The sequence below is a fragment of the Haemorhous mexicanus genome, chromosome 18 (assembly GCF_027477595.1).
Source record: "Haemorhous mexicanus isolate bHaeMex1 chromosome 18, bHaeMex1.pri, whole genome shotgun sequence".
Taxonomy (NCBI): Eukaryota; Metazoa; Chordata; class Aves; order Passeriformes; family Fringillidae; genus Haemorhous; species Haemorhous mexicanus.
The window spans coordinates 9017002-9031912 of NC_082358.1; the positions used below are offsets into that span (position 1 = coordinate 9017002).

General features: G+C 38.7%; 1 protein-coding gene across 4 annotated transcripts in view; it reads left to right on the forward strand.

The window, feature by feature from the left end:
• RTEL1 (regulator of telomere elongation helicase 1) overlaps positions 1–14911 on the forward strand; it is a 45077-nt gene that overhangs the window by 2425 nt on the left and 27741 nt on the right. For all 4 annotated transcript variants that reach the window (XM_059862604.1, XM_059862608.1, XM_059862605.1 and 1 more), the window contains exons 4-16: positions 355–448; positions 1370–1451; positions 2041–2101; positions 2339–2414; positions 2574–2658; positions 3755–3820; positions 5286–5439; positions 5778–5816; positions 6454–6532; positions 7170–7267; positions 8310–8365; positions 10989–11066; positions 11943–12024. In XM_059862604.1, coding sequence (XP_059718587.1) covers positions 355–448; positions 1370–1451; positions 2041–2101; positions 2339–2414; positions 2574–2658; positions 3755–3820; positions 5286–5439; positions 5778–5816; positions 6454–6532; positions 7170–7267; positions 8310–8365; positions 10989–11066; positions 11943–12024 — 1050 coding nt within the window. The remainder of the gene's footprint in view (positions 1–354; positions 449–1369; positions 1452–2040; positions 2102–2338; positions 2415–2573; positions 2659–3754; positions 3821–5285; positions 5440–5777; positions 5817–6453; positions 6533–7169; positions 7268–8309; positions 8366–10988; positions 11067–11942; positions 12025–14911) is intronic.

The window sequence follows — 14911 nt, forward strand, 5'->3', positions numbered from 1 at the left end:
CTCAGGGATGGTAGTTAACACGTGCTCTTATCTGTCTTTTATAATAAATATACAATTATAAAAGTTACAGAGCTGCTGTTGATCAGCTGAAGCACAGTTTCACCATTTTATAAATTTTCAAGGTGTTTTATGTAGTTTGAATTTTTCTTGGAGCTCATTTAGTTCTTTAGTTTCTTAGAAGCTCATTTAGCTCATTTTATGTATGTGAATAGTTAGAAGACAGCATTTCCTGCTGTCTCTGCAAGGCAAACTGTTACCATAGTACCAGCTGGGGAAGGAGGCTAAGAATATCCCTAGTTCTCCTTTCTATGCTTATAATGTCTTTCTGCTTTTTTTTCTTCTTCCATTTGGCAGCTTATTACACTGACATTCCGAAAATAATTTATGCCTCCAGGACTCACTCCCAGCTTACACAGGTCATTAATGAGCTAAAGAACACAGTGTACAGGTGAGTATGGTTTAGGGTAGTGTCCTTATTCAAAGAAAAGGGAGAGAAACCCCTCTGGTGTAGTTATTGTTTGAACTTCTGTGGGTGAATGCATAAAAGATGATATCCAGAGAAATGTAGTTCCTTTAATGTGCATGTTTAGAACCTGATTTTCTTTGTTGATGGGCTTGTTTTATTTTAATACTTCACAGCTTCTCTCCTTCAGTCATAGAATTTTCTGAATTTAGTCTGGTTTTGGTTTTTTACTTGACACATTAACTTATAAAATTACCTTTTTTAATTTTCCCTCTTTATATTTTTCTGGGGACATTTTTAAGGCAGTGGGAAGCCATTACCAAGCTGAACTCCTTAGGCTGATGTAAATCTGTGAAGAACTTTGTGGTTCTCTTATACCAGTGCCTGTCACAGTTTTCAGCTGTTCACATGCCAGTGTGTGGCTGAGCTCTTTGGACAGGCACAGTCATTTGTTTATGTAGTTCTTGGAAAGATACAACCTTGTAATATGCAAAAAAGCCCAAACCATGGTGAATGCTTCTAGTGAACCAATTCTATCCTAACCTTGCTCTGAACATCACAACCAGCTGGGAAAAGCTTGTAATGGATGACAGGCCCCAGCTGCCTGGGCTGAGCTGTCATAACAGAACCCAGATTTTGTGCTGGATGGTGTAAATTGCTGCTTGTGACTTCTTGCTGTGAGCTGCTGCTGCTTATTAACACCCACTGCTGCCAGCAGAGATGCAGTACCTCAAAGTCCAGTAACACACACAGCAGTCACAGACAGACTAATTGACTTGTTCTGGCTCTGACCCTTGCTTTGGGCTCACGTTTCACCTGAATCTTTCCCTTTTGAGATATTGAATGTAAGCATTTACAGCTCTGTTCTTTCTTGCCTTATTTTTAATGTCAGTTTTGTGTATCCAGGCCCAAGGTTTGTGTGCTGGGGTCCAGGGAGCAGCTCTGCATCAATCCTGAAGTGAAGCGACAGGAGAGCAACCACATGCAGGTGAGAGCAGAGCCTGGAGAGATGTTCAGGGTGAAGAGCATGGAGGCTTTTGTGTCATTTCTGTGACATTCTTCACTCTGGCATTGTTTAGCTACAAGAGGCTGCAGGGAAACACAGTAGTTGTAAAACTGTTTTTAGGAATGTTTAGTTTCCAGTTTTGTGAGTGCAAAATGTAATTCTGAGTCTCTGGTGACATTTTCTATCCAAAGAAAGGTGTCACTGTGTAGAACATGACAGTTAATAATTTGTAGTTTCTGATCTGCTATTTATGTGCTTGTCAAGAGCAATAATAATTTCAAAACATTGCTTCAGTTATTGATTTAGCTGTTATTTTTACAATATCAAAGATTACTGTTTTGAAAAGTATTAATGGTAAAATATAACACATTTTTCTCTGGGCATGTGAGTGTTCTGTGCTACAATAAAAAAGCCTAACTTGCAAGGTGAGCAGGACGTGTGGTTTTAAAGCTGAAGAACTGTGATTAGCATTTATTCATTAGCTGGGGTTAGAGCTGAATTCACTCCTTAACCTGCTTTCAGTGCCTGACAAGCTGTGCTACTCTGGGCTGAAATAGGCTTTGTTTTACAGATCTACATGTGCAGAATGAAAGTGATGGCTCGTGCTTGTCATTTCTATAACAATGTGGAAGGTGAGTGTGGCTCACCTTCAATTCCCCTGGAAGTAAAGCCCTGGTTTTTGGAGAGGGAGGGACTTGCTAGGCAGGTGGAGAGGTTTGGAAGAGTTGGCAAAATCCACCTGTGTTTTTCTCTGTTACTGTCTTTCAAGAATGAAATATTAGTGGATGAGTTTGATGATCGGGGTAACAACAAATCTTTGTGTGATGCCTTCACCTGAGCTGGTGTCCTTTGAATATCATCTTTTACAGAAAAGAGTACAGAGAAAGAACTGATTGAATCAATCATGGATATTGAAGACTTGGTTAAAAATGGAAACAAGCACAGGTGAGTGGTCCCCTCTGACCTTCCTTCCCCTGACTTAGGAAAATTGTTTCCCTGTTCACTTTTATTAATCCATTTGTGTGTCAGAGTGCATGAATGTTGAATGCCCTCTTAATATTTCTGCAAGCATTATAGTCTGTACTGTTTGTTTTCTTTAAACAGAGCTTGTCCTTATTATCTCTCTCGAAGCCTGAAGCAGCAAGCAGACATTATATTTATGCCTTACAACTATTTACTAGACTCAAAGGTATCATGTAACTTTGCTTTTAAATGCAATTGTTCTTATGTTTGTTTTATGTTGGCTTTTAGTGGATAAACAGTGAAGAGTGATGCCTGGCAAGTGGATGCATTATGTATGATTCAAAACTGACCAAGCCCCAGTTCAGTTCAGGACTGTAGAGGATGCCATCTGTGGTTTTCTCTGTAAATTCTTTCTCATGATTTTTAAAAAAAAAAGTTTGAGATTTTTCTATATTTGCAGAATTAGCTTTGCAGAATGTGGTGCCATTTTTAAGTGATAATCACCTCCTGGACACAAATCTTCAGTCACACAGTGCAGTATTTTTGCATGCAATCTGAGGTGGATTTGTTTCTGCAGCTGTTGCATGATTTTCAGAATAAGGAAGCTTTCAGTAGAAACTGAACATATCCCTTGGAAATAATTTCTGGTTTTGTGTACAAACAGTTGTAATAAGCTGTTTGTATTTTATGGATAGGAAGTGAAACCTTTGAAAACTTTGTTGAGGAAACAAATGTGCTGACATCTTCATGCAACTTGGAGTAATTAATGAATTATAGTAAAAGTCAGATTGTACCCCACTGCTGCAGGAAGACTGAAAGTTTAATAAACTAAAAAAGAAATTTACAATATCCCTTAAGCCCTATAAGCAGAGAAGCATTGTGAAATGAAGTCATGTGGTCCTGGAGGGGGTGTGTCCAGAATATCCACTTGCAAAGGCAACACAAGCATCAAATTGTAAATACAAGGCAAATCCTCTGCTTTACACCCCACTTCTCCCAGATCTCTATTGCCAAAAATGACTCAAAGTGACTCAAATTAATAGTTAAACTTTCTTAAATTAGTTAAACTAATCCAAATATGGCACATCAGAGTTTTTTACATGATCCATTTTAGCACCTTCATTTCCAGAGAAAGTGATTCTGTGGTTTCTGTAGCTGGCAGCCACAGCCATAACTTGCTGTTTTCTCAAAGGAAAAAACCAACCCAACCAAAAAATACATTAAAAAACCAAAAGTATTTTATCATCCACTTTCTCAGCCAATCAAATCCATATTTCTCAGTGGCCTTTTTGTCCATTTCGTTGTTCTGATTTTCTCTTTAGAGCAGGAAATCACACAACTTGGACCTGAAGGGGACTGTGGTGATACTTGATGAAGCTCACAATGTGGTGAGTTGTTCTGGTCTGTTACCTTTTTCAGTCTGCACCCAAAGAGTAAAACAGACCCCATCCTATTACAAACAGCCTGTAAAATCTGTAATCACATGTATGTTGCTAATATTCATTATTATGAACATTTCTTGTTTCTGTGACAGTTAAACTTTTGTAGTTGAGTTAACAGTCCTTTGACACTGCTGATTTTTTTTACAAGGTGATGGTTTCTTTCTAAAGAGTACATCTCCAGACTTATGAGGTGCTTCTTTTCTTGGAGACTTCTAAGAAAACACTGTGTAAGAGATCATGGAAGACCCACTCTTGAAGCTCAGCTGCATCAGCTCTGCCAAGGGCAGTAGATAGCAAACAGGACTCTTGTAATATTTGCAAGTCCTCACTCATAGAGGAAAACAAGAAAAAAATAAATAATGCTGCCTTAGGAGTTCTTCCTTTTAGCTGGCTTGAAACTGCAGCTCTTTTCCTAAATGATGAAATGCAAAGGAACATTTGAAATATGTCCCTTTCTCTGCCACACAAAGCCACAGTCGCCCAGTGGGATTTCTGCTGAACAGCTGTGGTTTGTTGTCTAAGTGCCTGGTGTCCTTTCAGTAAACAGCCACCCGAGTCTGCTCTGCTTCACTGGAGAGCCTTGCATTGCTGCATCCAGGGTTTGCTCCTTTCCTCAGAACATCTCTTTCTGTTGAAAAAATGTGTGGAAATGCTGTCACAGTTGATTGGGATTTGGATTTGTTTTCCCCTTTGTAGCGTGCAGGAAGTACTAATTGATGCCTGCATGCAGAAATTAGCCAGAACAGCTTCTCATTTTGCAATAGTTATCTGATGGTGCTGTCTCTTCCAGATTAATATGTGGAAATTTAGTGATTACACTGAAATAAAATTAATTTCTTTCTGATTAGATTGTTTACACATGCAACTAATTCAGCACTTATTTTCTTTATAACTTATTTCTTCATAGCTATTACAGTCAAATATTTGTGTAGGTTAGGCCTTATTATTTATCATCAATCCTCAGGGAAAATGATTCTTTTTGTGAAAGAAAATTTCTTGTAAAGCAATATGTGATTAAATTTTCAAAGTCAGAGAAAGTTTTGTCAAACTTAACTAATCCTGAGTGTTTAAACCTTTACTGCTTTTTAAATAGAAAGTAGAGAAATAGCTTTTTTGAAGAACAAACCAGTTGTCTAAGTAAAAGAATTTCCTGCTTGAACATCAAACAATTACTGTCTGTACTCTCTAGAATGTTGATAATGTGTAAGAGGTAAAATCTGTTTTACATTTCAGAAAGAATGTTGTTTACGAATAGTCAAAGTCTTCAGGTGTTTGTAAAGTATCCTCTGGCCTGAGCTGGAGGTCAAAAATAAAATCAAATCTGGTTGTCTGGACTTCATCATGTCTGAAACTGCCTGAACAAACAGGACACAGAGTGCTCAGAATAATTCTTCCATTCCTTCTATTTTAGGAAAAGTTGTGTGAGGAGTCCTCTTCTTTCGACTTGACTCCCTATGATCTGGCTTCAGCAATGGATGCAATAAATGTTGTCCTGGAGGAGCAAGCCAAAGTGGTTCAACAGAATGAAATCAATGCTGAATTCAACATGGAGTTGGCCAGTTCAGGTATGTTGACAGTGGCACATCACTGTTTCTCTGGGATTATATAAAGTGCCACTACTAAGAACTGGAAAATAGCTTATAGGGAAAGTCTCTGGGAAATTTACACTCCTGTTAGTAAGTAAATTGTTGTTAATTAGTAATTATTGCCAGACACTTGAAGATTTGATCAAACCAATGTGACATGAGGGGCTATGAAAGAGAACAGTGAGGGGACCACAAAAAGTATCTTACCATGTACACAATTCTAACCCTCATAGCCATAATTTCTGGAAAGGCATAAAGAAACTGGGAATGAAATAGGTGTGAAACAACCTCTTTGAAGTCTTCACTTTTTTCAACAGGACTGAACATGGAACTGGAAGATATAGCAAAGATCAAGAGTAAGTGTATTTCTTGTGGTGTTGAAACTTGTTGTTGAAACAGTTTGAAAAGGTCAGCAATTACAAATCAAGCTCATGTAGCATTGCCATCTTCATAACTTAAACACCAATGAATGTCTCAGTTATAAGTTATCTGGCTTTTTTCCCAAGAACTTTTTGGAATGTTTAGTTAGTTTTTTACCAAGAAGAGAGATTTGGCAGATGAATGTGTCTTTTCCTTCGTTGTTAGAAGTTCCCATGTTGTCTAATCTTGTCAGTGTGCTGGAATTGCATCAGTTGCATCATTCTGCTGTCAGAACCTGAAGTTAACATCAAGAGCTTGAGATATCTCATGTATACAAAGGCTTTCCAAGAACAACTTTCCCTGTCTGTGAAGAGTTTAACATTTAGCTGCTGGCTTCAGCTTCATTAGGAATTGAGGTCATGGAAGTTCTTAGAGTTGAATATGGATATTTCAAGGTGGTATCCAGGAAATTGGTTTTGATCATTTTGGTTTGTTTACAGAGTTGAGAGAACAGCTGGGCTGCTGTCTTTTGTAACAGCCTTTGTAATAAAGTACATTTGAAAAAGTGACTTAGATGTGTCCCAGACATGACTTTCTGTGCACCCTAACTTTTTCCTCCTTATTTTCCTAAAGAAATTCTTCTTCAGCTTGAAAGTGCTATTGATGCAGTGGAGCTGCCAGCAAATGGTAACGGAGTCACCAAAGAGGGAAGGTAAATTTCTTCTCAATCATGTATTTAAACGTTAAAAAGAACAGCAAACTGGAGCTGGGGCAGCTGTTGGGGTTATAGCTCTATTCTAATTTCTGGGAATAGTATTTATTCAAGGTTTTTGTTTTCCTGAAATCCCCTATCTGTAGTAATCATTATTTCTGGAGTAATTCCCTTTTTTAGTGTTTCAAGAGTGGAAAATCCTCTGCTTGGATTTCCTGAGCTGGAAGAAGCTGTGCTTCTTTCAATTTTGTGTCATGATTTAAGCAGAGGTACCAGTGTCTGAGGTACCTCTGAGCTCTGGAAGTCCATTTCTAAACTGGTCCCTGTTGTACATGGTAAAAAAATAATGGAAACTGACTGCCAGTCTGCTTCTAAATTAGTAATGGATTGTATGTTGGGGAGGAATGATTGAAAAAGGGAATGACATGGTCTGTGTGCTTTCTGCCATAGCAGTATTGTGCACTGTCTTTATAAGCAAGTACTTAATTTTATTCTTGGAAATTTTTCATTCTCATGGAGACAGAAACATGTTTTGCTACATGATGGTGAAATTGTTCTTCTGAAAGAGTAACATTATTTGTGCCTGTTTGGTTCTTTACAGTGTTTCCCAATTCTGCTTTTTCTTTGTAAATTGCAGCTACATCTTTGATCTGTTTGCAGAGGCCCAAATAACACTGCAGACCAAATCCTCCCTCTTGGAGTCACTGGAGCAAATTTTACAGTTTCTTTCAGGCCGTAAGTGCATGAATTTTTTAACTTTTTCACTCAGACTTTCCTCTTTAGTGTAAGAAACTGGAAATTTTTGTTGTTGGGGAGACAATCGAATGATAAAACCTCTGTAAGCTAAAATCTGACTTGTGTCTTTTTATTAAGACATGCAAAGTCCTCTGCTGGGAAACATATTTTCTGTCTGTTCATGTAACTGAACTGATGCTGAGAACCACCTTGTGTCAAAACAGGGGTGTGTACCTAAGTATGGGTCCATCCATGCACAGAGGACTTTTGCACAGACACTATTTTTCTCCAAAACCATATGGATTGTGGTGTGAAGCTTACTGACATTTTGCTGATGGTTCTTTTCGTGTCTTGAGTTCTTCCTTGGTCCTGGAGTTAAAAAACAGGAAGGTGGAGAACCATATAATATGGGCTTTTTTTCCCCTTGATTTAACAAGCTTTTGTTCTAATGTCTGTCTAATGTTTGTCCTTAAATTGCTCTTCTGTAAAGAAAATTTTTCAACTTCTGCACGTGTTAAGAGAATGATTTAGCTCTTACCAGCAGACTCTTCAGAAAAAACATTGAAGGGAGTAGAATACAGACTGTCAGTTCTGCAAGGACATCCTTGGATGACACATCCACCCTTCCTTTTCTCTTTGCCCAGCACCTTTCACCTTTTAAGCCATTTGCATTCTGGCCTGACAAGTGCATCTGTTGATCATTTCTGCTACAAAATCCCTACCATCAGTGTATTTCATATGTTAACTGCCCCTCTAATTGCTGCTTTAATTAGCTGCTTTCCCATTTTTAAGGTGGAGAGGATCTTTAAGAAGTGTATTTAATTTTCTGGGATGACAGCTTCCCAGTGTGTCAGACATAGAATGCCATTTTTATATTTCTCTTTGCGTCTAGAATAATGATGAAAAACTTGAAATAAAGTATTTGTTTCTGAGAATATTTTCAAGTCATATTCAGAGTGTTGAGCTGCTCAGACAAGGTGTGGCTATACACAAGGGGATGTATATTTGTGTTTTAAGAGTAATCTTGTGTTGCTTTCTCCAGGTACTGGGATATTTGTCAATACATCTGGATTGCATAAGGTCTCAGATATTATCCAGGTAAATATTTAATGACAGAAGAAATATTTAAGGATAGAAGAGTTGGTTTAAAAGATGTGGAAAGATATTTGATCAATTTTATTCTTGTTGCGATGTACAATTGTGCAATGGTGTAAGTTTGCAGTTTTTGAGAAGAAAGCTGCTGCCTGATGGGATGGATTAATCTGATTTTTGCCCAGGTTGTTCTTTTGTAGTTCTGGTCTCCCTTTTTGGAGATGCTGGATTTAAATTTTGCCTGGTCTTAGCATCCACCAGGTGGAGCTGGGTCATTGAACTTGTTTGCAGCAGTGTTTGAGAATATGAGATCATCTCATGAAATAACAAGAGAGGCTAAGGAGAAAAAGCCAACAAAAGATAATTTAACAGTATTTTTTTTTCACTTAATTATTAACTTATGAGATGTCTAAAACAAAAGTCTTCAGTTCCATAGGAACTGAATGTGACACTTGTGGGTATCCACATAATGCTGTCTGTCATCTCCCTGTTGTACACTTCCAAAACTTTGATTATGAAAATCCCAAGCCCCATAAATTTCAGAGGTGCAGTGAGCCTCTATATTAGACAGTGGTCTGTCTGATATATGTGTGCAAAAAGGCACCAGAGATTAACACCCTATTTAAAACTGAAAATGCAAACTTTATTCAAACCTTGCAGACCTGTATGATAAAGACAAGTCACTTGGGTGTGTTTTGAATGGTCCTGGCAGGTTTGCAGCACTGAACTCTGAATACATGGGTGTTTCTGGGGGTGCATTCACAGTGGCATACACAGGATTCCATTTTCTAGCAGTGGTTAAACAAAACCTTCATGTGTGTTCCAGTACAGTAGTAGTGATTTATGTACACTGGTACCAAATGGTTTGTACTGGGAGAGGTTGCTGTTCTGAGGGAAGGCCAGGTGAGCCTAATTTAAATGGTTTCCCAGGGTTTCAAAGCTGAGAGATGAGAAAATTCAAAAGTAGAAATCAGGTCCCCTGATCCCAGGGGACTGTTGTCCAAGACTGGGAATAATTGTCTGTGTGTGCTCTTTTGGGCTGTGGATAGATAAAAAAGGAGATTTGACTTTGGAGGAGAAAGCTCAGATCCCTTTTCTGCTGCTGAGCACAGGGACAGTGCCTGCAAAGGATCTGCTCGTGGACAGTTTGCCATCTTGAGATGAGTGGGACATGTCAGAGTTTTTGTTGGGTAAACAGTGTTTGCTTCTTGCAGAGCCTTGAGTGTTAATTTTTCACCAGCTTGTTTTAATTAATAGTAATTTTTTTTCTTCCTTTTCAAAGAACACTTACCAAAATGCCTTTTGTACACCATATATTTGGCTATTTTTCAGAAGTAAATATTTCCAGGAATTGTGCTTTTTTTTTAATTGCTGGGGAACATCTTGTAACTAGCTGATACTCTTATGAGCTTGGGTAATTCCTATAAATGTCTGGAAAAATTTTGTTTAGAAAAATTAACAGAGTTGTAAATATTTGAGAACCACAGCTGTTTTCACTGAAGTTGCACTGGGATGTCTTATATTTGAAAGAGCATCATCTGTAGTCATGAGACATCACATGCAGGAAAGGGGGGGAAAGCATAAGTCTGATAGAAGCTTTTAATTTAATATATGGACAATTAGATATGATTACAACTTGATTATTTTTCTAATCAGAGTGTTATTAGCAGAGGGACCACAGATGAAATTTTAAACTGAAGGAACTCAAAAAGCTCTTCTGTGCTTGCTTGTGACTGATCTCCTTAGAGAGGTTTTTTATCCACTGTCAGAGTCATCAACAATGTGAATAATAACATTGTCATTTTTATAGTTTGAGTATATTTAGATACTGACTTGCAGTTTTTGGAACACTGAGAGCACCATGTGGGGAGCAGGAATTGCCTGGAAGAACCACATTTATTCAAGGTTCTCTGTCTGTTTTGATAACAAGAGTAAGGAAATAAATTTAAGGTTATTGTAGCAGTAATGTTTGTGGAGACACTTCTCAGTGCAAAGACACATCAGGGATTTTACCAAAAGGATGTATGTGTATGTATGGACCAAAAATAACATGGCCAGCAGGACCAGGGAGGTCATTGTCCCTCTGGGGTGGGCAATGGTGAGGTTTCACCTCAAGTCCTGTGTCCAGTTCTGAGCCCCTCATGGCAGGGAGGACATTGAGGGGCTGGAGCATGTCCAGGGAAGGCAACAGAGCTGGGGGAGGGTCTGGAGCACCAGGAGCCTCTGAGGGAGCTGTGGGGGCTCAGCCTGGAGAAAAGGAGGCTCGGGGGACCTTCTCACCCTCAGAACTCCCTGACAGGAGAGAGCAGCCAGCTCAGGGGTTCAGGCTCTGCTCCCAGGGAACCCGGGACAGGATAAGAAGAAATGACCTCGTGCAGTGCCAGAGGAGGTTCAGGTTGGACATAAGGAAGAATTTATTCATGGAAAGGGTTGTCAGGCATTGGAAGGGGCTGCCCAGGGGGGTGGTGGAGTTCCCATCCCTGGAGGAGCTTGTGGAATGCCTGGACGTGGCACTCAGTGCTCTGGGCTGGGTGACAAGGTGGGGATCAGTCACAGCTTGGACTCAACCATCTTGGAGGTTATTTCCAACCTAAATAATTCTGTGATTCTGTTTCACTCCATTTTGCAGACAGTGTTCAGCATGGATCCCCCAGAAGGAGTCACAGCAGGGTTCCTGCCACGTCAGGCAATATCTAAATGTTACAAGGTATGGGAGCTTTTGTGTGCTGTGTTTTTCCTCACAGCATTTCATGTCTGTGCCTTGTGTATCTCAGACTTGGAAGGATGTGGGTAATACAGCACATGATGTTGATTACAGAGAGGAAAAAAGAGAACACAACCAAAAAAAAAAACCAAAATAAAAAAAACAACCAAAAAAAAAAAACAAAAAAAAAAAAAACAAAAACAACCCAAAGGAATGGTATTTAATTTAGATTCTGAAGAAAACCACAATTTTAAAATCAATTTGTAAATTAAATTTTGAAAGTGCAGCAAATGGAAATTTCAGAAAATTTTGGAACTGGATTAAACAAGAATCAAGGTGTTCTTTCAGTAATGTATTTTTAGTTTAGCCCAGTGCTAAGCAAATGCAGCAGAACCACTGAACCTCCTCCCTAACTTGTTTTAATTTGTTTAAAGTTTGGAATTAATGGGATGTGTTGTTATGATAAATTTTAGGAACAGATCTTTTTCTAGTTGTCACATTTAGACTTTATACTATTTTTGTTGCCAAATGAAGCAAATCTTTCCACCATGATAGTGTTCTACATTTGATCTGTATGGTTTATGCTGGTGGAAAACCAAATAATTGAGTTCTTGGTCTCTGCTTGGGTCAGCCCATGAAAAGCTGCTCCCATCATCTGACTCAAAAATGACTGGTTGGATGGTGATGCACTTTTTTGCTCCTACTTACGAAATATTGGAAGCAAAATAGAAAAGAGACAGGAAATTATATAACCTTAGTAACACTGAAAGTGGCACTTCTTGCATTAATTACTCTTAATGCAGGCCAGGTTTTTTTGAGGGATGAAGTTCAAGTTCGTTTCTGCAGCCATTGCTAGAAATGTTTGTTACTTTCCTTCAGGTCCATATTCATGTGGATAATGGTAATCAGAAAAAGAAACAAAGGACAGATCTCTGGAACTCATCATCTTCCAAGAGACAAGGTACAGGACTGTTCTTGGGGAGGTTCATGCAAAAGCTGCATTGAAAGCTCCTCAACTGCTCCTTTCTGATTCAAATAGGAGAAAACAAGTGCAGCTCCCTTGTGGATACAAGGAGTTGGAGACAAGCTTTTCACTTTTATAGTCCTTTCTGAAGGGGAGGTGACACATGCCATCTCAATATAAGAATTTCTTGTACCATTGGTGTTTTGTGACTGCTGGAGTTTTTTTAGGGCAATGATCCTGGTGAAAGTAGATCATCTCCATCATGGAATTGTTGTATTGGTGTAGAGAAAGTCTTCAGAGCAGCCAAGAATGGGGAACTCTCCTCCAACCCTCAGGTTGATACTGAGGTTCATGACAGGTTCTGTTCTCCTCATACCAGCTGGATTTCTCTGTACAACTGTGTTGAGTTAAACCCAAAATTGGTGTTGAGTAAAGCTGTAACTGCCTTTGGCAAGAAGGGGGTTCAGGTATAGTTATGATGGCAAAAATGTTTGTCAGAGGTGGTATAAGAATAAATTCTATTCCATTCTCTGTTGAAATTATTTACATTGTGGAGGTGTTACAGTTGTTGGCTCATTTTTGGAGCTCTGTAAGGAAGTTTCATGTGATGTATCAGAGATCTTGTCCAGATCATGTGAATTCTTAGGCAGAAAATGCCTTGCCCTGGGGCATGTTTACCTTTTGTGGGATCACCTGCTTTGTGAAACTTCCTACTTTGAGCAACTTTCAGGGCGTGTTGTCAGTTCTTGATAGTTTCAGCTTCAGACATACTTTCCAGCTCTGGGATTTCTCCCTCTCCTTATAAATCTCCTCCCACCTGTTTTGTTCCTTATGCTCTGCAGGTCCCAGTATCTGGAATTACCTCAATAGAACTGTTCTTCAGAACCATATATTTAGAAGAAAAGAAACTTGACCTCTGAATCAAAGGCTTATCCCAATGCTCCTATAAAGCAGCATCAAGCTTGGCTTTGTTGGACTGCAACATTCATTCTTTCTGATATTTTAATTTATTTTTTAAAAATTAAGTTGAAAGCAAAACATTTTCAATTAGAGAAGACAGATGCAGATCCCTTTACCTAAGCCTTCTTAACAGAACACTCTTCAGGGACTTTTGTAAATACTTTGTGTCATATCTACTTAATTACTCAGTTAAGTGCTCATTCGTGTGTAATTATCTGTTTCATGGAAGTCCTTCTTTTAAGGGCAAAAGTAATATTTTTCAAAGAATGAATTTCCAAGAATTTTACTGGGTTTGCACATAATAGCCCCTTAAATGTTTCCATTAAGTTAGTGCTGTTTGGTAATCTCTAAATGCTGTTTTCCTGAGATATGCCTCAATCGGAGTTTTAAGATGCAGGAATAATTCTGAGTGGATTTGGTTAAAGATGGGTGCAGGAAGAGGCTAATACAAACATTTTTAGGTTAATTGCACAGTTTGGAGAATTTATACACAGAAATACAAAGCAGTGAGAGAATTCCGTGATTGACTAGATGGATTCTGATATATTTTTTTTTCAAATAAGAACAGTATTTGGAAGTACTTGTGTAACACACCTGAGTATGCTGACACTTGTGCTTTATGTAAGCCTAGCAGAGGCCAGACATGTTGGATGGAGTCCCTGCTTTCCCGTAATGATACAGCAAATGGTATAGAAATAATTCAAGCATTAAAGAACAGCTGTTTTCCAGGGATTCTGTGGAAATTATCCACTCAGACATCATTCTCTACAAAGTAATTGGTGAGGACAAGGGGCATAGCTTGGGGTAGCTGATGAGATTCCTGCCTGAGTCATCTGGGAACAGATGCTGTTAATGTCAACAATATTGGACTGTTACAGTTTAACATTAAGTTAAAATGCTCCCATTCGTGATCTAAATCATCATGTTGTAGACTATTAGCAAGCCATTTTTCCTTGTCTTAGCTGTCCTTGTACCAGGAATGGAAAAAGAGACCAGCTTTGTTTAATGCCCAACACTTCCTGCTGGTAAATGGGACCTTGAAAATGGATTTATTGTTGTTAAGCTTTAAGACACAATTGCAGCACACCAGGCTAAAAATGTACAGCAGTCCCAACTTGTCCAGGAACTGGGAACTGGTGCCTGGCAGTTGTCATGCTGGGTTACAGAAATGTGTTTCCTGCTGAGCACTGGAGGAGCAGACATGAGGGGCTGGTGTCCTTTTCCAGGCCATCCCATACCAGCCCAGTTTGGTTTTGTGCTGGGATTTCTTGGGTTCCTGGCTGAGTGACTTTGTTCTTATCTGTAGATACTCACTGGCTTGTCCAAACTAATTTGCACCAATTGTTAGTATGAGTCAGAAAGATAGGGAATTTGCTGAATTTTGGAACGTGAGTCTTCTAGAATTTGGGTATTGTCTGGATGTGTCTGTCCAAATGAGATGGAAGGGTAAAACTTTTAGCTAAATGTTCACTTGTAATTCTAAGCAGTAAGTGACTCACTGGGCAAGTCTTAATGGGGATTTCCTGAAAACACCAGCTTTTTCTTTTGGAAATGAAGGCTTTGATTGGCTGGTGTAAATTTCAAATAAATGCACATGATACTTGGGTGAGAGGTATTTATTTTTGTTACTGAAACTAAAAATGAAAAGCAGAAACAGAAACAAAAGCTGATGTTTTATTTGGCTGCTCTTGTTCTTGACATGGATATTGTTTTCATTCCCTTGTGCCTTTGTATCTGACAAGCTGATGCAGTTTTCAGCAAGTTTGAGCTGAGCAATGAAAGAAATTACTGATGTGATTTATTTATTTTTCTTAATATTCTTTCTGTTGATAACTTATGTATTTTCAGAGTCACACACTAAAATACATATATGTGTGTGTATATATATATATATATATTTATATGCCACCACATCCCACAAAAG